The sequence below is a fragment of the Larus michahellis genome, chromosome 2 (assembly GCF_964199755.1).
Source record: "Larus michahellis chromosome 2, bLarMic1.1, whole genome shotgun sequence".
Taxonomy (NCBI): Eukaryota; Metazoa; Chordata; class Aves; order Charadriiformes; family Laridae; genus Larus; species Larus michahellis.
This window is the reverse complement of record NC_133897.1, coordinates 18,342,525-18,364,571: the sequence shown is the minus strand read 5'-3', so window position 1 is coordinate 18,364,571 and position 22,047 is coordinate 18,342,525. Positions and strand designations below refer to the sequence as shown.

Sequence of the window (22,047 nt, the reverse complement as noted above, 5' to 3'; positions counted from 1 at the left end):
GAACAGAATTGCTACTTGAATGGGATGTGATTTTACCCATAGCGACTTTTCCCTCCTCCTAAATTTCCAGCTTTAGTAATATTGCCAACTTTTATGCGCTGTATGTGAATGCTATAGTTACATGTATGCCATTCAACATTCTTACATGGGTTAGAGTTGGTGCCTTCATGTGGGAAAGTCTGTATATAAAACCGAAGAATGTCTTTGATTTACTTTTCAATTCTTTTATTTTCTGCTGCCAACCTGCCTGGCTTCACTTTTGTTTATTTTATCTATCACTTTGTTTATTATATCTTGGCTGCTAGTGAGCATTCTCCTATCCATATGTCTAGGATTGAGAGACAAGCTGTCCGTTGGACATCAGCTGACTTATCACATGAGACAGACCTGAGAACATTTCCAGGGTAACACGATGGTTGTTACTTAAACATATTCATACAGTATTCTTTCACCTCCTTGACACGATGGTTATGATATGTTGTATATTGTTATATGTATGCTCTGTGAGCTCCTACCACATTAAAAGTGTGCCACAACTGCCTTCTGAATTTCTCCGCCTGTCAGATGTGAAAAATCAAGGCTTTTCTTGCCGTTTTAAAAAGGACTATTTTGCTATTACATTTTTGTTTTGTTTTACTTATTCCATTCCATTAACATGAACATTCCAAAAATAAAGACAGCAACGTATTCTCTCAGTGCTCCCCACCCAAAAAAAGTTTTCTGTAAAAAACTCGTTTGAATTGTGGGTGCAAGTGGAAATGGAAATAGGAAGTCAAGGTCTGAAGCCGAAGAGAGTTAAGAATAAAACCGATTTTTCCACTAACAAGGTTGCCAAACTGCATGATGGAGGGCTTCCCAAAGTGGCAAATAGTTTAAAGGCGAATAGTTTAAAGGCAGGAAATACTGGGCAGAAGGATCGCGCTTGCCTGCTAACAAAAGTCTCCCCAGTACTGCCTCCTCTTCCCCAGCTTCATGGCTGGTATGCTCAGAACATCTACGGGTTATCCATCAACCAACAATCTCAAACCATCAGTGCTGTGGTCCTTGCTTATTGTTGTGACAATTTGCATATATTGCTTAGGTGGAAAAGACCTATTTCTTTCTCACTGCTGCTTCACAGCATACCATCCAAAATCAAGCAGGCTCTTGCAGATTTACAAATTAATGGCACCTGCTTTTACAAAAGATGATTAGGTAGTTAACTTTTCATTTGACTTATGAAGTACAATGTACTCCAGCTCACAATATTAATGAAGTAAAGCTAGTTTGTACACCAAAATATTTTAGTATAAGAACACAACTCCTGTAACCTGTCCTACCAGCAAACCTCAAAGACCACTGATGAGTAGAGAGTTATAAATCATGAGAAATTACACTTCTTGCACAGAAATTGTAGTCTGTGTTACCATGTGTGAGCATGAATATTTCATAAAGAGGAGGACAACACTCTCCCAGGACATGAGCAAAAATAGAAAACATGGGTGCATTAGGGAAGACAGGTCTCTAAAGGGACGGGGACAAAAGGTCCTCAAGAGCTTGAGATAAAAGTAACAGCCCAAATGTAGCTCAGATGTTAATTGACCCGAAATTTGTATTGGGTTTTCCAGATGCAAAACCTGAACAGTTATAGGCAAATCCCAACAATTTCCAGTGGAAAATGCTGACTTTGCAGAAACTGCATATTTCAATGAAAAAGCCCTGATGGAAAATCCTCGGCAAGTCTAATTACAAAGGAAATGGTGGAAAGATGACAAAGTTCAGATTAAGATTTTTTTTTAATTACTTGTTACAAGAAATGCTCCATGAATTTTTCAAAGCCAAAAACAGATTTTGCTTTATGTTATTATAGCCCAATATTTTGAGTGCTTTGTATGTTAAAGTTCTTGTAGAAAAATGCCAGCTGTTTCCTGCACAGTAAATTATATTGTCAATTTTTGCCAGTGACTGCAAGGCAGCTTTACGAGGCTCTGCTGATAAGTGCTTAAAATGTTTGTTTTTTTAACAGAACAAGTAGCACTTTGATCAGAACAGTTTATTAGGCCACTGTGCAAATCTAGTAAGCCTCAGATGGCATGGATGATGGTATCAGGAGTTGTTTATCAAATAAAGGCCAGAATTTACAAACTTCCCTGTAAATACAAGAAAAACAGAACAGCACAGGACAATGGAAAAGTTCTGCTTCAAGCTAAAAGAAGCACTATTTCTTTTTTTAAAGAAACCTAAACAAATATAGGAAACATTTATATGAAGAACAAAGTGCCCTGGCTTCATTATCTGCAGTTTTAGTTTTGTTTAACTCATAGTTCTATTCTGAAGGAAAGCCAAGAAGGTACTTATTAGTTGAAAATGTTTACCAATGCAAATTGTTTATGCTTTCTGAAACTGAAAGTCACTTACATCTCAAATGACTTGCAAATATAACAGCAAGAGTAAATCCTATTTACAATTTTCTGGTGAATGCATCTTTGCCATTTGAATGCAATTTAAAAAAAACTGAAAACAACTTAAAGAATCTGTATTTCCTCTGAACAGCACACTGAATTTGTCCATGGATAAGTCAATCTGAAAGCATTCCCAGTCATACGAGAGCGGTTTTCCCTTCATGCTGCAAGTTAACTTAAAATTACTTCCAAAACTCTATTCATTCTACAGCAATGAAAGAGAAGCCAAGAAAAATAATTCAAATATGTCCACCGCTTGTCCCCTCTATGGCTACAGGTACAGGGCCCAAACTCATCCAAAAACTTCACATTCTCGTGCACCCTGATGCACTGAGGTCATTCTCAGCCCTGCCTTCTGCCCTTCTTCAGGTACCTGGTTTATGTTTCAGATTAGCAGCTGGCAAACTTTTCAGCGCGCATAAACAGAAGATAAACTCAGCTGAAACAGGCAGAACCACCACTGGCATTCTTAGGAGGTTAAAAAAGCTTAATTTCCTCTGGGTCATAAGAAGTATAAACATCCTTCAGAATAGTTTTAGCACAGTGGCATAAACTTTTAAAATAATTACTGTTCTGCCCATTATGTCGATGACCACAAAGGACTTATTTTATATGAATTTAAAACACACTAAGTTTACCCTAATAGGGATTAACTTCAAATGGTAAATTGCTCATTTCAATAAGTAATGATCAGGAATGTGACTCCTGTTATAAACGTGAAGTTAAGAGCTAGTTAGATCTGAATAATATATCCCAAGTCTGTCTCAAAGTGAGTATAATTAGGATAATATTTTTCAATGGACTAAAAGATGGTCCATTCTTTTTAGTCTTTTTTGTTTACAGCCACACCAACAAAATAAGTGCCTAAAATGTTAATTCCTATAGTTAATTGTTTTAGTTTTTCAGATTTCAAATAACTTTAAAAATAAATAACGATTATGCTCTTGTGCTATGGCACCTAACACTTAGAATGGAAACGCTAGTAGCACTACACAGATTATCTAATACGCAATTAATTTAAAGCACCAGCTCCTAAGTTGAACAAAGGATTTAAAAAAAAAGTCTAAACATGTGTCAGGAAAAAGGCCAGCAGGCAGGGTCTGCGCTCAGCAAGTTTTACACAGGTGCATCAAGCTCCCGTCGGCCTTGTGAGACCTGAGCAGGAGAAGGGGAAGAGCTGGAGATGCTGCCAACCCAGAGGCTGTCCACAGCCTCTCCCACTGCAGCGCGAAACACTCGGCCAGTGCTGCTGCTACAAAACCCATAAACACAGGCAGCCATGGAAGACCGAAACTTCACTTTCAGTAATCTAAAATAAGTTTACAGAGAGCTCCAGCAGGCAGATCCATGTCCTCCCTTCGGTCCAAACACCATTCAGAGTAGAGCCACACAGCACTGCCCACGGGCTGGCCTGGCCATGAATTTATATATCTTTATGCTTTATACCTTTAAGATATCTTTAAGGTTTATATTTTATCACAACTTAATAAAGCCAACCAAACAAAATCTCCACATCCCTCACAGCTTTAAGAAACACAAGCACAGCAATGTAAGTTTCAGTACATCTACTTCTGGTTATTTACCATCATTCTAACTTTAACATTTTAAACTCTTAAGCCGTTTTTTTTAACAACCAGCTCAGGAGGCCTTACAAACTTGCATACGTGTACTCTGGAAGTGTAAGCATTTATTAACAGTTATCTTCCTCAACTGATTGCAAACATCTGATCGCACACTTGCGGTTATAACAGAAAAGAACTGAAGATATACAGACAACAAGACGCATGCAAAGAGCTAATTTCTGGTCTGCTTAAAAATCAAATGCTGCATTGAACTGGATTCAGGTTCTAAGGTATGGAAATACTGTTCTACTTGCTGTTATCTTTAACAAGGTATAGCAGGATTACAGAATGTAAACTGTAAGTCTTCACTCAACGTTGGAAATGAAAAACAATAGATGTGGCTGGCCTGCATCCATGGGACGCAATTATATTTTAAATCTAGAACGTAAACGCAGTATCTCACACGCAGATAAACAAATCCACTTGATTTCCCACAGCTACGTGCTCTGTTCTACTTAGAGAGTTCTGTTTTAATCAGACAAGGTAAACCACAACCATTATTAGTTCATTTAATTATGTTAACGGATGCCACATTTTAGAGCAGGAAAAAAACCCCACTCAGTGTAACTGGATATTGCATCCAGTTTTTAAAAGACCAGAAATGCCCGATTTATTTTTTTCTGAAAGAAAATACACCTGACAAAACCTTCGAATGACTTTTGAGATTTTGAAAATCTCAGGTCTGATAAATATAACTGCCTCAGAGAAATTATTTTCTTCTTTAAAACATCTCTCTATGGACAGAAACCAAGAATACCTCAAATTTGTCAAAGCTTTACTCATCAGATGCAAACACTCAGGAATATATAAAACATAAGAATTTTGTAAAACAAAATGAAAATACAGAAATATTCATCTACTGAGGCATTTGCTGGAAACCTCTCCCAGCCTTTTTTGGCACGTTAACCAAGCCTGTGAAGTTATAATCATCTTCCTAGACCTGCCCCTTTACACCATCAAACTTGTGGAAGCAGTGATGTAGGGCAGTAAACTAATCCTAACCATCCTTCATCATACCATCAACATTAGAGCCGAGCTGTAGGAAAGTGGAAGCTCCAGCTAACACTGCAGTTATAAGCCAGGTCAGGAGAGGAAAATTTTCCCCGCAGAATAACATGGAGCCAGTTTAAGTCAATCCCACATTAAGCCATATACAAGTTTTTAGATAAAGCCTACGCAAAATCATTGGAAAAGACATCAATTATGCCAAGTAATTTCAGACATGTGGAAAAGAGTTGTTCTAGTCATCATTTTGCCCCAGGAATCTAGAAGGAAAGAAACAAAGAAACTGTCTCCAGCCATCAAGCTAATAGTGAAGGGCTAGAAAATCTTATGCAATGTATGCCATAAGCTCAGATACAGTTGAACAGACTCAAGGGCGCCTCTGGGTAGGAATTGGAAATACTGAGCCCCACGTTGTCATCTGGTCAACATAATGGAGGAGGGAGCAGAGATATTTACCATCTCTCCCAGGCATGAGAAGGTGGATGGAGAAGATAATGAATAGGAAAAAGTATCAGGTATACCGTCAGTTCTTTCCCCGAACTCCCACAAACACCTGCAAGCTGCGCAGGGCAGGGAATTGTGCGTGCCTCGTGCAGGATCAGGCAGTCTGGCCACGCAAAGGGCTCGGTGCCCTGCACCTGGCCATCTCCTCCTGCAGCCAAGACGGACATTTGCTGAGTTACTGCGGTTGTTCAGGCACATTAACCACGCTGAGGGTAAAGCACTTCTTCTCCTGAAATCCCACTAAGATTATCACACAGCATTTAATCGCTTTCAAGGAACAGTCAGTGAGAGAGAGTGAGTGAATGAGAAAGAAAGTGAGTGAGGGCAGGGGAGCAAGGAGGGGAGAGAGAAAGAGAAAGCAAAAAACGGAGAGGTGCACTTGCGGCATACGAGCTGTCTCCAGACTCAATCCACTAAAGCTTAAGAAGTATGAAATGCACGTGGACAGTCGCTAAGGAAACACCTACAGTGAAGCTTAGAATCTCTGCAATTTGATGCACCAACACACCAACATTTCCTCTTGCAATGCACCACTGGCACTGCTTACCCCTTCAGCAAAAAGCAGCTTGTAACTTTGCAAACTATGGAATAACCAACTGTGCAAAAAAATCTTTAAAAAAGAGGCATACTTGGCCTTTGAAATTCTGTAGCACTTTAAGGCTATTGTAGTGTCCATGTTTTGAGATCAGTGTTTTACAGGTTATATAAAGAAGCAACTGTCTTAAAAAGGGCTCCTTTCCACTCCACAGTTTTTCCTCTAAACTTATCAACTGTTGCATTTTATTAGCATTGCAATATGCAACTACAGCACTAAGTTCTTTGTTCTCTTTAAAGTGGAAAGTAATCTGATAGTGTGCATTAGGAATGATACACAGAGGAGATTCTCACTGGATGTAAGGAAACAGTTTTTACTAGGACGACAATTAGTAACGGGAGCGGGCTGCATGCAGAAGGTTGTGGAGTATCTGCTCCCAGCCATTTTCAAGACCTGATGGGAGAAAGCCCTGAGCCACCTGCTCTGAACTCAGTGTTGACCTTGCTTTGAGCAGCAGGTTGGTCTAGACAACCTCCTTTCGACCTGAGTGATTCAATGGTTCCAAAGCCTACTGTCAGATAAAAGGTACCAAGTTCCACAAAAATACCACAGAGAACCCCAGGAGTTTTCAAAATTAGCTTTTTTTTTTACAAATAATATCCATCAGGATTTTTGTTCCAAGTATCAGGTTGTGTTACTGATGCACAGTGCAATTAAATCAACAGTATGACTGAAAACCCTTTAGTAAACCCACATTTTTAATAAATTTACAAAGTGCATACAATAAAAGTTAGCAAAAGACACAAAAAAAATCAAGTACGCACTTTTTGGAATAACCATTGGAAATAAATGATGGCTTTCCACTGAATTCCTTTTACAAGTATCAGTAACAGCATAATAATTTATGGGCGACATTAAATGTGTTTCTTCATAACAGGTATTTCCGATTAACGTTCAATCCTTCTTAAAGCACGCATATTTGTTAAAGCAGACAAACCCCCACGCAGCCCGAGGAAGCAGATGCAGACACCCCTGCAGAAAGGACTTTGCAGGTGCAACACATCCTCACCTTGAGATTGGGTTTTGAGAGGAGTTTCAGCAGTTCTCTGATCTCACTGCTCAGCGGTTTGCTCTGCAGCTCCTCAGCCAGCTGGGTGGGAGATGGAATTGACACGGAGACCATTAGCAAAGCGTTGTTTTACCCAGCGCATCAGTGACAACCCAGAATCTATCTTGTTCAAGGTTATTACTTTCCAGCGTGTTCAAACAGAAGCCAGCATGAAGAAAAACACCATCAATCACCGCGCTTCTTTTTCTGGCCCTCGGTGGACCAGATTTAAGCCAGGCCTTTTGGCTCAGTTTAACACAAGTAATCATTTCTGGCGAGGGTGCAGCCAGATCACATTCTGATTTATAGCAATGGGGGCAAATCCCAGCACTTCATTTAAGTGAATGGTCCTTTGCGTGCAGACAAAGGACTGCTTGTAAAAATGACTGGATCAAACTTTGACACTGTCTATAAAAAACAGTTTCGAATGAGGTGGTGAAATCCACGCTGCTTCCAAAAACCCACAGTAGCTGTGCTGTTTAGGACTGGGATAAGAAAGCAAAGTGCCCCTACAGTGCAAGCAATCTGAACCTTTTATTATGTTTACACATACACTGGAAGGAGCTTGTTAAATGTGAAGCGGGTTAATCATAATATAGTTTATAACAGGTCATCAGCAATTCAAGCCCCTAAAATGCACAAGCTATGTCCTAACAACTAGATCAGTAATTTATGTTTGGTTATACTACAAAACTGTGGTTTGGTGAACAATAGAGCAGCAGTCTAACGTTTAATCCCGCAGCTATTTGGCTCATGTCTTGAGTTTTTCTTATCACGACATTCTCAACTAATTTGGACTCAAGAGGCATGTTTTACTGCAGGATTTCAGACTTGAACTATTTTTCCAGAAGAAGGAAAAGCTAAAACATATTTCACAACACTGAACTTTAGTTTGAAATTCTGAAGCTACATGGGTCATAATCCAAAACGTGATTTCAGATAATGACTTATTTTCTTTGCATTAAATCAGTACCATAAAAATGTCTAAAAGAAAGATTGGTTATTTGCAGCAAGCAATTTCATTCATCTAGCCTAATTTTAAATTTGTACTTTCATTTTGTATAAATTGTCAAGATAAATGGATATAAGCATATTTTGCATAATTATATATAATAGACAATTCTAGAAGCAATTCTAGACATCAGACATGGTTTGAATACCTTTTTTTAACCTTCAAATTAATACAGGGGTACCAGGACCAAAACAAAAATTCATCACCGACAGTCCCACAGCCTTTTAACTATAATTCATAGATAAAAAGATCCATCAAATACATCAGTGCTAATCTTAACAATATTTGTGTCTTAATACTGAAAGATTAGAAAACAATCTCTGTAGGAAAGGTCAGAATGAAATATTTTAGGCACATAAAGACAAGTATTGAGGTAATCTGCCTGCAATCTAGTCTGCATGTTCTATAGAAAAGCTCTACAAAACTGAAAATAATCCGTGATAGGAATGGCAGGAGGTACATGACACAGGTTCCCCATGGTTCATTCTTTAGCTTGTAGTACTCATCACTAGAGAATAAAATCTATTCGTTTGTGTCTCATTGATGAAAACTAGTAATCACTGAGTAAGAATGACTGCTTCAGCGTTTCTCTCTCAGATGAATTGTGCACAAGCATCTATTAACTTCAGCAGAACTGACGTTTGCTTTGGTGGTGCAAATACAAATGCAGGTACATAGGGTTTAAGCACAGTGAGAAACAGAAAGAATATTTTGTTACTGCTTTAACAGACTTTTTAATCTCATAATTTAGAAAATATTTGTTCAGAAATTAAATAATTAAAATTTTGTTTTCACTCATACAATTTACAAGCTTTTTCCAAATACTTCCATAAAAGCCTTAAAGCACCATGTAACAACCTGAGTTACATGAGGAAGAGGAAGACAAAGATTGACAGGGGAGGAAGACAAAGCCATGTTTCCAGATTAGCAAACAGGTACCACCAGAGCTGCTTCTTGTGCTTCTAGCACTTTTGGACTGGATATTTATTTGTTGTCGTTCTTGAAGTGCCGGTATTTGTGACAGCTACCAGCAGCAATACAAACTATATGGAATACTGTGGGCACACTGAAATCGTGCCCATCACCTCCTGCGCCAAAGACTGCAGGAAAAGCTGGCTGAGAACCTCTTCTATGATTCTTTGTTGAGGGAATCATAACATTTCACCAAGTTCTTTATGAAGAGCTGCCATTATAGAGAGGGGAAAACAAAGCAAGGGAGAAGGGCAGATATGGAGTGAGGCTGGCGAGACGGGGAGCACCAGGGCCTGGGGGTGTAAAGCTTCTGGAGAAAGTTCTGAAACTTCTTTTGTCAGAACAGTCTTTCTAATAACCTAGGGGCCTTATTTGCCATATATACGTCTGCTGCCAGCAATGATTAGAATATTTGCATGTAATCAAGAGTCCTACGCCAGACACTGTTGCTCCAAAATCAGAGGCAAACAAAATCTCTGATGGGAAATTCAGCCTAAAAGTCACTGCAGGTGACGAGAGAGAACACATGACAGTGAGGAATACGAAAATGTTTAGAAAAGAAGCCTCACCACAATTGTTACTTCTGAAATTGCTTTATAAAATAACACAAGAATAAAAACACACCCCATTTTTTATTTACGCTAGCAGCATCTCAAATTTGCATTTTAAATCAACCAGGAAATAGGCACTTGTTAATATCTCCTTCTTTGTTTAACTATAGAACAGTTACTATCACTAGGAAAACAAAACATTAATTCAAAGCCTACTGAAATAAAAGTGTGTTTTATATGACCAACATGCTCTTAAATCCCTGAAGCTGACAACTAGTTGGATAAATGCGCCAAGAACTGAATAGCACTTTAATGCTGAAACTTCGTGGGTTTTAGAGTTACAAAACCCCCTGCATGTAAATGAACTTCCTCAAAGTTTGCTGATAACTACTGAAACACGGAGAATCCTGCAGTGTGCCAGCCTGACTCCAGCTGCCAAAGGACATCCTCGTTCTATGGGACGGTGCCCATAAAACCAGCTGTTCAGCTACACATACGCAGAAATGAAGAACCAGCAAGAGGATCTTTAAAAAGAAGCTGTGCTTAAAAAGAAGGCAGATGTCTAGAGACACTCATGTCCCAACACAGGTACATTTTAGAAATACAACCATATATACATAACAATACATTCACAGGGTTAAAAACCCCAACCTCTCTCATCTGAGGACTGAAAGAGTACTTTAATTTGGGGATTTCCAAAAGTATACACTTTAAATGGGGCTGAACAAAGAATGAGATTGCTCAGCATTTCTGAAAATATCAAGAACTAAGTTTTGCATCCAAAAATAAGAAATGATTCTTATTAAGAATTTTAGCCCAGAGATCCGTAACACAAATGTTAACAAGGATTATTAATATGTCACCAAGAACTTAATGAAGAGAATTTCAACCAGCTTTCTAATTTTCAAAATTACTATCAACATTATTCAGAGCTACTTGAAGGTTAAAAAAATATTACTAATATATGCCTGATGTCAAAGCTGATGCATTATTATATTGGGTATGTTACACAGTATAGCTCTCCTCCTACTGAAACATGATGAACTACATTACATCCTTTTTTCAACAGACTTCAAGTATGTTTAATTTAGTTTTTTGTTAAAATGTTACCATTCTCAATTCATAACATGTAAACACTTGTAAAATTTAAAAATCAAAAGCTAATAATTATAGAAAAGGATAGTTAAGATTTTAAAACACCTATAAAATATGTGAAGTTTCAAACGTCGTATTTGAAACGGATCCTAATACATACTGGCTGTTCAAAAAAACAACCTGAGATCATCAATTGCAACAAAGATTTCTGGATTTCACCTAAACCACAGTTTATTAAACATTTCTCTATCCTGGCCTACCTCAGGTTCAGTCATAGTTTATACAGGTGTGTGCACAATTCATCTGAATCCTAGAATTAACCAAATAGCAAGAAATGGCAAGTTGGATTTTTTTCTTTAAAATAAAAATTATAGTAACAGGAAATTAACTACTCCATCAATGCCGACCACTTCTACAATTTATTTTTTGGTTATGAAGGTAATTTGGAGAGGTCCAATATCAATAAATCACTACTGTACTTTTTCTTAAATAGTTTTTGAGTTTTTTTAACAAGCCTCCTTCCTAGGCATTTCATACGCTTCATTTCTGTAGTACTATCTGTCATTTTTCATGTTCTGTCAGCAGCGTGCTATCACATTTGTCTTTATTTTTCCAAAGCATTCCTCTTGTCTCTGACTTTCTCAAAACACTAATAGCTGACAGCTTTTCCCCTCCCAGTAGAGTTCCAACCTGTAATTTCTATTACGTAGTTACTAAAGCAGAACAAGAGGCTATCTAGATGCAATGTTTTTATAACAGGCAAGTGAATAAAAATCAAAGTAATATCAGCAACAAGCCCGGTGATGACAGCACCTTTGGAAACATTTGCAGCTTCTTATGATTTCAGCTCACAGGATTACATTCATATGTTTGCACTATGAGGAGTTCTGCCTGCAGACAGTTTTTTGGGAGACTTGGTACCAGTGATCTCAGCAGGGGACACTTACATCATCTGCCAAGGCTGCTGCACCATGGAGTATGGGCACCGGGTTCTGTTTTTCATAATAATGCAGTTTTTCATGAATCTGAAAGACAATAGCACAAAACAGTAAGTATATTTAGCAGCACGAGAAACGGTACAAAATGACCCTGTTGAGCTAACTGATCTGTTGAGTGTCTGTAACTAAAGAAACATCCTTATAGTAACCTACAGGCAGCAATCATGTAAATGTAATTCATCATCATCCTCTGTTGAAGTGCTAAGAATATGAAATCAGATGGAAAAAATGCTCAGTATGTAGACCAACCCACAGAAAAACTAAACATTTGTGATTTTTCTCTCCTGGCTTTCTGTGTCCATATTTCTAACATATTGCTTTAAGTATCAATTACATTTTATATTGCTGCTGAAAACACAAAGCATAAAGTGTTTATCCCCAAGATGGATATAAAAAACCCTGTAAATTATGATTTATGAAGTGAAATAATAGCCTGCCACCCACATCTTGACAGACAGCTTCGCGGAGCGGCTGCCGTCATTAAAATAATTCAGAAACAAGGGCAAAGTAGTGCTAGTATGAATTCTAACACATCTGAAAGAAAAAGGCAGTCCTTCAGCAAGTTACAGTCATTTAGGAGCATTTAAAGTTTTTAATGGGGAGTTATCAACATTAAAAATGCAGTGTGCTTTGGTTCTTTCAAAAGGGGAAAGGATACACCATCATTTAAATACCCAGCCTCTTCCCTCCTCCACAAGTCATGCATTTCGAAATTTAGATTTTTCCAGTGTGAAAGCTTAAAAGAGCCAACATATTTTAAAGCTTCTAACAAGTTTTTAAAAAGTTATTTCAGAATGGCATAAAATATTAAACATTCAATTTTATTTACATTATTTTCCTGAAGATACACAGATGTACAAATATTAATTAAAATTTTAAAAAGGAAGACAAGAGCAGTCTGCAGTGATGCAACCACACCCCATTCTTAGATTTCTACTTTAGTCCCGCTGCTCTGAAGGAGGCATGGACTCCAGATGGTTGGGGGAGTTGCAGAAGGAGCTAAATCTGGGACTTCTGTGCCTGGCAAGGAAGGGAACACGAGGTCTGGCAGAGGCCGCAGGGCTCAGGACTTGCCTGGGGAGGCTCTCACATCCCTGGGGTATGGGAACCCCAAGGATACCCCACCCCTCCCTGGCGCGCGGCTGCGGGAGGAACAGGACAGACACCAGGCAGCAAGGACAGCTGTAAAGAGCAACCGAACCAGTGGTCTTCGCACACTGAAAATGTTTGGAGCCGACTGGATCATATCTGTTATGCACCAACTGCTTCCTCTAGCCTTCCCTCCTCTTCCACATTTGCTTTTCTCCGCTCACTTTTAGGGTAAAAGTGAGCAGCAGCACTCATTCCCCAGGACTCCCTCAGCCTTCTCCCCGGCCCTTTCTCTTTGAGTTTAACCTGAACTCCTAATAACCACACCCATAACAAGATATTGCTTGCCATTTTTCCTGTCTTTTGCTGTGCTTCGTAATACTTACTAAGTCCACGTCTCTTTTTACTCATTTACACTATAGGTTCTTTTAAGTAAAGGCCATACAACACCCTGTTAATGTACTGTGGCATAGCAGGATCTGTCTTAGTCAATTCCTTCATCATTTCTGTAATCTTCATAAGACTATTTCTGTAGGTGGTTTGTTAAAGAATACTGAAGTTCTGAAACATCAAGGTGAAGCATGAGAACAACACAGTTGCTCAATTGCTAAATTGTAAAATGATTTGTTCTGAACGGCAAGTATTTGCACCTCATCTGGAAAGTAAATGCAAAGCACTATTATCTCCAGAACATGAGTCTGAATTTTACACAGCCTATATAGACATTGTTTACTGAGCAAAGTAAGACTAATCCATATTGGATGTCACGGAAAGTGACTGGAAAACTTCATATTTCTAGCTCACAAAGCACAGAAACTAAACAAAACAAGGAGCTGCAGCTCCCGGAGTTTAGTAGAAATTTGTGATTTACTTAGACTGTGAGCTTGAATAACTAAAAGGCATAATAAATCAAAAAATCTCAAATCCATCACTTTTTTGATTGCTTCAGCCAGCATCCTGATTTTATCCAGGCTGAGCTTCCATCAACTCTGAGGTTAAAAGCAGTCACATATGCTACCTTCTAGTGTCTCAAAGAAAATAGAAGTGCCACTACTGATGAAGCTGTTTTTACCCTGGACAATCTGCAGGTGTCTTCACCGGTGAAATTTAAAACAAAAACAAAAACAAGAAAAAAAACCCACCCCAAACCAAATGGAAAAAAACCGCTAAGACATTCTCACATAACTCATCTTCATGCAACAAAAAAGTAGGAGTTTAAGAGGAGGTACTGTGTAACTTTAAGAAGTTATTGGCTCTGCTTATAACCAGCAAATGGCTGAAAACAAATTTTTGTTTTCATAACAGTGGATATTGGAATTCAGCTGAGCATTTAAGGAAAGCCATTAAGGTTCTATTTGATTGTGGAGGAGTTGTAGAGAGCAGCTGACAAATCAAATCCGGAGCAAACAACAGGAGCTAATCAAGTAAGCAGGAAAATTTAACTATTACTACTAGACAGGTCTAGATATTAGGTTTTACCACATCAGGTTGGAAGTTTTATTAATTTAGTAAATCCTGGCATGATTAATTTAGTAAGTGCTGGCATGATCAGTGACTCCAATGATAAACATTACACGTTCTACAGGAACAGACAATGCAACCTCAGCACACTTCTATTCGAGATGCAATACAGGTGTTGTTCGTTGGTTTGTTGTTTTTGTTTTTTTTTCAAAAAACATCCAATGTAATAGGCAGTATTTTGCCTTGTTTGCTAAATTAATCTGTTGTGTTTTTTTTTTTTTAAATCAGATCTTCATAGGGCAATATCTCTCTTCCATCTCTTTGTAATTTAAAGGAGTTACTGAAGAAAATTAAGAAAAGCACTGGTCTGTGCACAAAGCTTCAATCAATGCAAAACACAAGGATTACTTTTCATATCAGTACAAAATTATCATACGTATGATAAAAATGCTATTTCCTACTGCTCTCCCGTGGTTACTGCCTACCTCTAACTTCTGGATAACTAATTTCTTCATAATGTATGCAGTAAATATATAATAGCTTCCCGAATGCAGTAAGACAGGAGATTTGGCGCAATTCAACAAACAAAGCAAAAATTTCAGTGAGGCAAAAATACATTTTCAGGCAACTTCTTCTCTCCATGTGTCTAAAAATGTGTTCCAAGATCCTCTGGTCCGTAATTTTCTCCACAGATCACAGTAAGGCTGACTGGCTTCTAGTTCCCCAAATCGTATTTGTGGCCTTTTAGGATAGGTACAGCACTTGCCTTTTTCTGGTGACTGGGGACTACGTCATCTCTGTCACCTTTCGAGGCTGACAGAGAACACTTGCAAACTCACGTGGTGGCCTCTGAATTTCTCAGACTTCAGAGTGATGAATGACTGCATTTCTGACTACCACCTTTAGAAAAACTACTGTGCACACAGTCAAACATTTTGACAACTTCTCCACATGCTGTCTTTCAGATCTTCCCAAATCTGAAATTTGTAAGTCATGCTAATATATGCACAACTAGCATTATATTTCCAAAATTCAATTCTTACACAAGTAGAATTTGAAATGTCAATATCTAGATTAAGTGACTGTGTTGATGAAAATGAAGATAATGTAAGCTAGGGAACCCAGAACTGAAAAGCAAAACAAGACAAGGGGGTGCAAGTACTTTACCCCTTTGCAAATCTCACTCAAGGAGATTAAACTGTGACAGAAATTAAATACATCCTGAAACACTTTGAGAGAAGTATGAGAGCGGATTCAAAATAGTAGAAGAGAGAGCATTTATGTATTTAAGATGAAACATTTCATATTTGCAAGCATTTGTCTCAGCTTCATTCTAAAGAATTCTATTTAATACAAAAGGCAAATTTATCTTGTATTCTGTGGCTATACCTGATGTTCAGTAACTTTAATACTATTGCCTTCTCTCTAGTAGAAACCTATGAAGCATATGGAGAGTGTAGGACTGTATCGTGCTTAAAAAATAAAAAATATAGTACATCTGGTTTTAGTTCTTCTGACATTTAAGTGTAAAGCTTGAACCCTGAAAATCTCTTCACAGATGAGACCAAGTCTGTTAAAGAAAGAGTTATGTATTGTAAATAAAATATATTAAGCTGTTCTGCTGAACAGATGACTAAGTTGTTGGGATCTTGTTTTTTGATTTTTTTTTTTTTTATGACTACCTATCCTTTTCACTGTAAGGTACTTTGGGTAGACTTACGAGGTTCTGCAAAAACTGAAAAACTACTGTGAAGATATGCCCAAGAGAGAAAAATAATAATTTGCAAATTCATACAATTTTTGGCACATTTATAGGCAAGGGAAATTATTTCTGGATTTTCCCAGAGAGATTGAATTAAGCCTTCTAGGAGAAGGCGGAGTTACTGAATGCCTTCTTTGCTTCGGTCTTTACTGCTCGGCCCAACCTTCAGGAGTCCCAGGCATTGGGGCAAGTAACGGGGAAAGAAGAAGACTTCCCTTGGGTTGAGGAGGATCAAGTGAGGGATCAATTAGATCAATTAGATATTCACAAGTCCATGGGCCCCGATGGGATGCACCCAAGAGTGCTGAGAGAGCTGGCAGAAGTCATTGCTGGGCCGCTCTCCATCATCTTTGAAAGGTCCTGGAGAACAGGCGAGGTGCCTGAGGACTGGAGGAAAGCCAACGTCACTCCAGTCTTCAAAAAAGGCAAGAAGGAGGATCCGGGGAACTACAGGCCGGTCAGCCTCACCTCCATCCCTGGAAAGATGATGGAACAGCTCGTTCTGGGCGTCATCTCAAGGCATGTGGAGGAAAAGAAAGCTATCAGAAGTACTCAACATGGATTCACCAAGGGGAAATCATGTCTGACTAATCTGATAGCCTTCTATGATGGCACGACTGGATGGATAGATGAGGGGAGGGCAGTAGATGTGGTCTACCTTGACTTAAGCAAGGCGTTTGACACGGTCTCCCACAGCATCCTCATAGGGAAGTTTAGGAAGAGTGAGCTTGATGAATGGACAGTAAGGTGGCTAGATAACTGGTTGAAAGACAGAGCTCAGAGGGTAGTGATTAGGGGCACAGAGTCTAGTTGGAGGTCAGTGACGAGTGGTGCTCCCCAGGGGTCAGTACTGGGTCCAGCCCTCTTCAATAATCCATCAATGACCTGGATGAGGGGATAGAGTGCACCCTCAGCAAGTTTGCTGATGACACAAAGCTGGGGGGAGTGGCTGACATACCAGAAGACTGTGCCGCCATACAGAGAGACCTGGACAGGTTGGAGATCTGGGCAAAGAGGAACCTTATGAAATTCAATAAGGGCAAGTGCAGGGTGCTGCACCTGGGGAGGAATAACCCCATGCACCAGTACAGGTTGGGGGCTGACCTGCTGGAGAGCAGCTCAGTTGAAAGAGACCTGGGAGTCCTGGTGGACAACAGGATGACCATGAGCCAGCAATGTGCCCTCGTGGCCAAGAAGGCCAATGGCATCCTGGGGTGCATCAAGAAGAGTGTGGCCAGCAGGTCGAGGCAGGTCATCCTCCCCCTCTACTCTGCCTTGGTGAGGCCGCACCTGGAGTACTGTGTCCAGTTCTGGGCTCCCCGGTTCAAGGACAGGGAACTGCTGGAGAGGGTGCAGCAGAGAGCTACCAAGATGATTAGGGGGCTGGAACACCTCTCTTATGAAGAAAGGCTGAGGGATTTGGGTCTCTTCAGTCTGGAAAAAAGACGACTGAGGGGGGACCTTATCAACACTTATAAATACTTAAAGGGTGGGTGTCAGGAGGATGGGGCCAGGCTCTTTTCAGTGGTGCCCGGGGACAGGACAAGAGGTAATGGGCACAAACTTGAGCATAGGAAGTTCCACCTAAACGTGAGGAGGAACTTGTTTACTTTGAGGGTGGCAGAGCACCGGAACAGGCTGCCCAGAGAGGTGGTGGAGTCTCCAACTCTGGAGACATTCAAAACCCACCTGGACGGGTTCCTGTGTAACCTGCTCTGGGTGACCCTGCTCTGGCAGGGGGGTTGGACTAGATGATCTCCAGAGGTCCCTTCCAACCCTATGATTCTATGATTCTATAACAAAGTATAGCAGAAATATGTTTTCTGCAGTGTCCCCAGCCTGGACTATTTCAAAACCCACAGGGTGCTTTCTGAGTCAGAAAAACAAAAATCTTAAACAAAGAATCCTACAAAATAAGCTTAATTTCTCCTTTTAAATTTCTTAATTTCCAGGTACAATTCTGCTATCATATGGCTCAAAACAACACAGGGGAACGGGGATAAGGATCTACACAGAACAATATAATCAGTTTCCAAAACCCCAGCTCCTTCTGGGAAGGAATCCCCTTAATACAAGACACGTGTCTTAATACAAGTGCAAAAAATGCACTGTCAGACATGTTATCTCCTTTTTCTGAACTTGAAGAAATAAGGTCTTTAACTGCTTGATGTACCTACAGCTTCATGCATAGAACAGAATGTTTTTAAAGGAGATACTGAAAGTGTCAGCAAATTGAAAGTATAGTTCCCTGTAACTGCTTTGGAAAAATAATTTCCCATCAATGCCAATAAGCTATACTAAAGACGCAGAAAACTGCTAGTTTGAATGGATTTTCAAATGTTCTGTACATCAAAGTAAAATAAATTTCCAAAACAGAAAAAAAGCCTACTTATGAGAAATAATTTTGAGATGTAAACAGAACATTAAGGCTTCTGGTTTTCAGTTTTTACAACCTTCTCCAATCCTATCCCTGCTTTTCTATATCATGACATTGGCTTTGTCTTTCTGTCCTCTTTTCCCCTCCTCTTTTCCATCTCAAAACTATTTTTTTCAACTTCCTTGCTTACGCTTTCTTTTTTCTACTTTTTAAATAGAGATCAATACATTTACGTCACCTGTAACTACCTTGCTGCCCGTATGTTTATATTCATATGAATACTCTACTCTGTGAGTACGTACTCATTGTGACTACACATCTCTCAATTGCTTGAGCAAGCATGAAATGCAAATTTTATGTACAGAATATGTTAAAAGAATGTTCACCTTCTTACCTCCAGAGTATTTTACTTGTTACATGGATTGATCAATCTAAATTTTAGGAGGAACTAGCAAAGAAAGTAAACCTGACAATTAGACTGTGAAGACGTATTATGTGGTAGTGGTCCAGTGCAAGAATTCGAGCCCACAGATAGGCTCTGTTTGAAAAGCATATACAAAATCATTGGTGGTGGAGAGAACAAGAGGTAGGAAAACGCAGAAAGGACCCAAAATTTGGGTCCAACTTTTATTAATAATCAAGAGCACGGGAGGAATAAGGTGCCAAAACGTTAACAGGAGACAAACTTAGTCTTTTTGACAGAAGAATTGACATAGGTAAAGAATAAGTGTATGTAAGAGTATACAGGCAAACACTCATAACCCAAAAAACACTGGATCAACATCAGTGAGCCATGCTAGCACATAGAACACAAGAAACCCCAAACACATTTGTGAAAACATTCTGCCAGCCACACAGGGGTGTCACCAACTACTCAGACATGTCATCATCTCTAGATAAGAGCTTTTTTATGGCAATGACACCATCCTGACAGTACGCACTGAAAAGGATCTTGGGAGAAGTCTGTACTATCATTCTAAGGCAGACAGTAATTCTGGAACAGAGTGCATCACCTTTTGAGAAATATCAGTGGCTTATATCCTCTGATTAGTTATATAAACATTCCCTTACTTGGGTGTGATTTTACTGGATGAGATATCTCTCAATATGGAGATAAGGTACCTGCAAAATTTGGTAATTACACTCACGCATGAAACCGTCCAACACCATCTTTGTTTAGTGCAAGGGAACAACTGGCACTGAGGACCTAATCACCACACCATATACTTTTTACCCTGGACTGGCCTAGCCTAGTCTCGTCTGCTGAATACCTATTAGCAGCTAATCTCCCTGTTTAGTTCCAGCAGAAAAGAATCCATCTCGCGCACTGGACTGCTGAAGCTTGCTGATGCAAACCAAAGCAGCAGAAGTTGAGAAGATGGGAAATTGCTTTAAAAAAATGCGCTCCTGCTCTGAACTAGAATGCCAATATAAACACACACACGAAGCACCAAGACGTGTCTAGAAGACAGGCATTGAGTATATTGTTGTAGAAAGTCAATAAAAGTAGGCAGAACATTTCCCCTAACTGCTCTCTTCATTATGTTCTTCATAATACATCAGTAAGACTGTCTGACATCAAAACACTGACAAAGGCCATGCAGCTTCTGTATTTATTGGCTTAGTCACTTGCATGAATGCATAAAAGACGACTCTCTCATATGGAGAGAGTTAACTCTCTGTTAACTGTCCAGCAAAGCTTCAGGTTCCTGTACTGTTTGCAAAAAAGTCTTTAATTCCACTAGTGGCACCACAAACTGAGGAGATGCTACTACAAAGAGGACCATGTTTACATTATGGAGCCACAATAGATTAAGAGAATGGAAAACGAAAGCTAAAGAGAAACTGGTGAGGCAGTATAAGTCCTAGTTTTGGCTTCATCTGCAATTTGTGTCCTACGTCTGTAATATCTGGAGCAAGAGAAATCATTCCAAGGCACTCAGGACTGCAAAGGACAGCTTTATGGATAGTATCGACATTTACACAGTGAGATTTCAAGATAAGAATGAGAGTTTTCATTTGATCACTAATGGTACCAGCTTAACTCTGGGATCTACACAGTGAGTTCACTGCAATGATTGGCTACAATCAAACAAATGGAAATAACATAAAAACATTCACAAACTGTACATGCATACCATCATCTATACTGAAAGGGTATGCATATTTTGCTTGATGACAAATTTTAATGAAAAGACTGTTTTAATTCCCTCCTTTTCTTCTCCCAGGACCCTACTGTAGCAGATGAAAGGAACTAGAAAAATCACCCAATTTTTTGCATTATTTTCATAATTTAGCAGGTGTCTGTAAACCCATTTACACAGCACCAGAATATGGACTGAATGCAAAACTACTCATTTGTTCCCAAATCTTCCTATGGTACTTACCATTGCAGCTTTGGCACACTAATGAACTTAAATATATGAACAACTTTGCAGTAATATGGCACAATAAACACATGAGGTGTGGGAAAACTGAGCAGCAAATCAAATGCCAACTCATTTCAAATACCCAATGCAACATCTTGAAAACTGACTTTCTTAGAACACGTACAGTCTTTAAATCACATTCTAGTGAGGCCAATTGACTTGAATTGCAGTTAGAGGCACAGAATATTGCTAAGAATTTAGCATTATGTATTTTAGAAAAGGCAAACAAAATAAAACCGCACAAATCATAGCTAACTACTCAAAGTTTGCAAAGAGAATTTCATTCCCCATAGTAACATTAAATTGCCTCAAATATAAATTAAGTGATTGCACAGTGCAGAAAGGCTTTTGAGAGAATGTTACAAGTATCAAAGCAAGCCTCTGAAGACATAAAAACAGATATTCAGATTCTGGCCCTATTTTCCATAGCAAAAAGTTTCATCCCAACAGATGAGCAATTCTCTTCCAAGCTCTTGTTCCAAAGAGCAGAAGCATTAAGTTCGTAAGAGTTCAAAAGCAGGCTAATGCTGTGGAAATACTTCTGCCTAAAGAGTAAAAGATTTAGTAGTCAGAAGTCACTCAGAACAACGTTGGACAACCTTAACAAAAGAACTAAAAACTTGCACTATAATAAAAGAATCATAAGCTTCTTTACTTCTTTCATGCTATCGCTTCACTATAGCATGAAATCACTTTTAAAAAAAATCAGAAAGCCTGCAGACTGTCTGATATAAATTGTTGTAATGGGCTTGGCTGGGAGAGAGTTCATTTTCTTCACGGCAGCCGGTATGGTGCTGTGCTGTAGATCTGCGACCAAAACAGCGTTGGTAAGACAGCAGTGCTTTAGCTATGGCTGAGCTGTGCTGGTGCAGCATCAAGGCCTTGTCTGTCCTCGCTCTGTCCCCCGCAGCAAGGAGGCTGGGGGTGGCCAAGGGGCTGGCAGGGGACACAGCTGGGACAGCCGACCCCAACTGACCAAAGGGATATTCCATACCATATAACATCATGTTTTTCCAAAGCAGCCATTGCTTGGGGACCGAATAGGCATCAGTCGGCTGGTGGTGAGGGATTGCTTTTGTATCGCTT

At 39.3% G+C, this 22,047-nt stretch overlaps 1 protein-coding gene across 9 annotated transcripts in view; it reads right to left on the bottom strand.

The window, feature by feature from the left end:
- MPP7 (MAGUK p55 scaffold protein 7) overlaps window positions 1–22,047 on the bottom strand; it is a 156,395-nt gene that overhangs the window by 58,124 nt on the left and 76,224 nt on the right. For all 9 annotated transcript variants that reach the window (XM_074574387.1, XM_074574395.1, XM_074574388.1 and 6 more), the window contains 2 exons: window positions 11,793–11,870; window positions 7,177–7,257 (listed from right to left, as the gene is read on the bottom strand). In XM_074574387.1, the coding sequence (XP_074430488.1) occupies window positions 7,177–7,257; window positions 11,793–11,870 (159 nt within the window). The remainder of the gene's footprint in view (window positions 1–7,176; window positions 7,258–11,792; window positions 11,871–22,047) is intronic.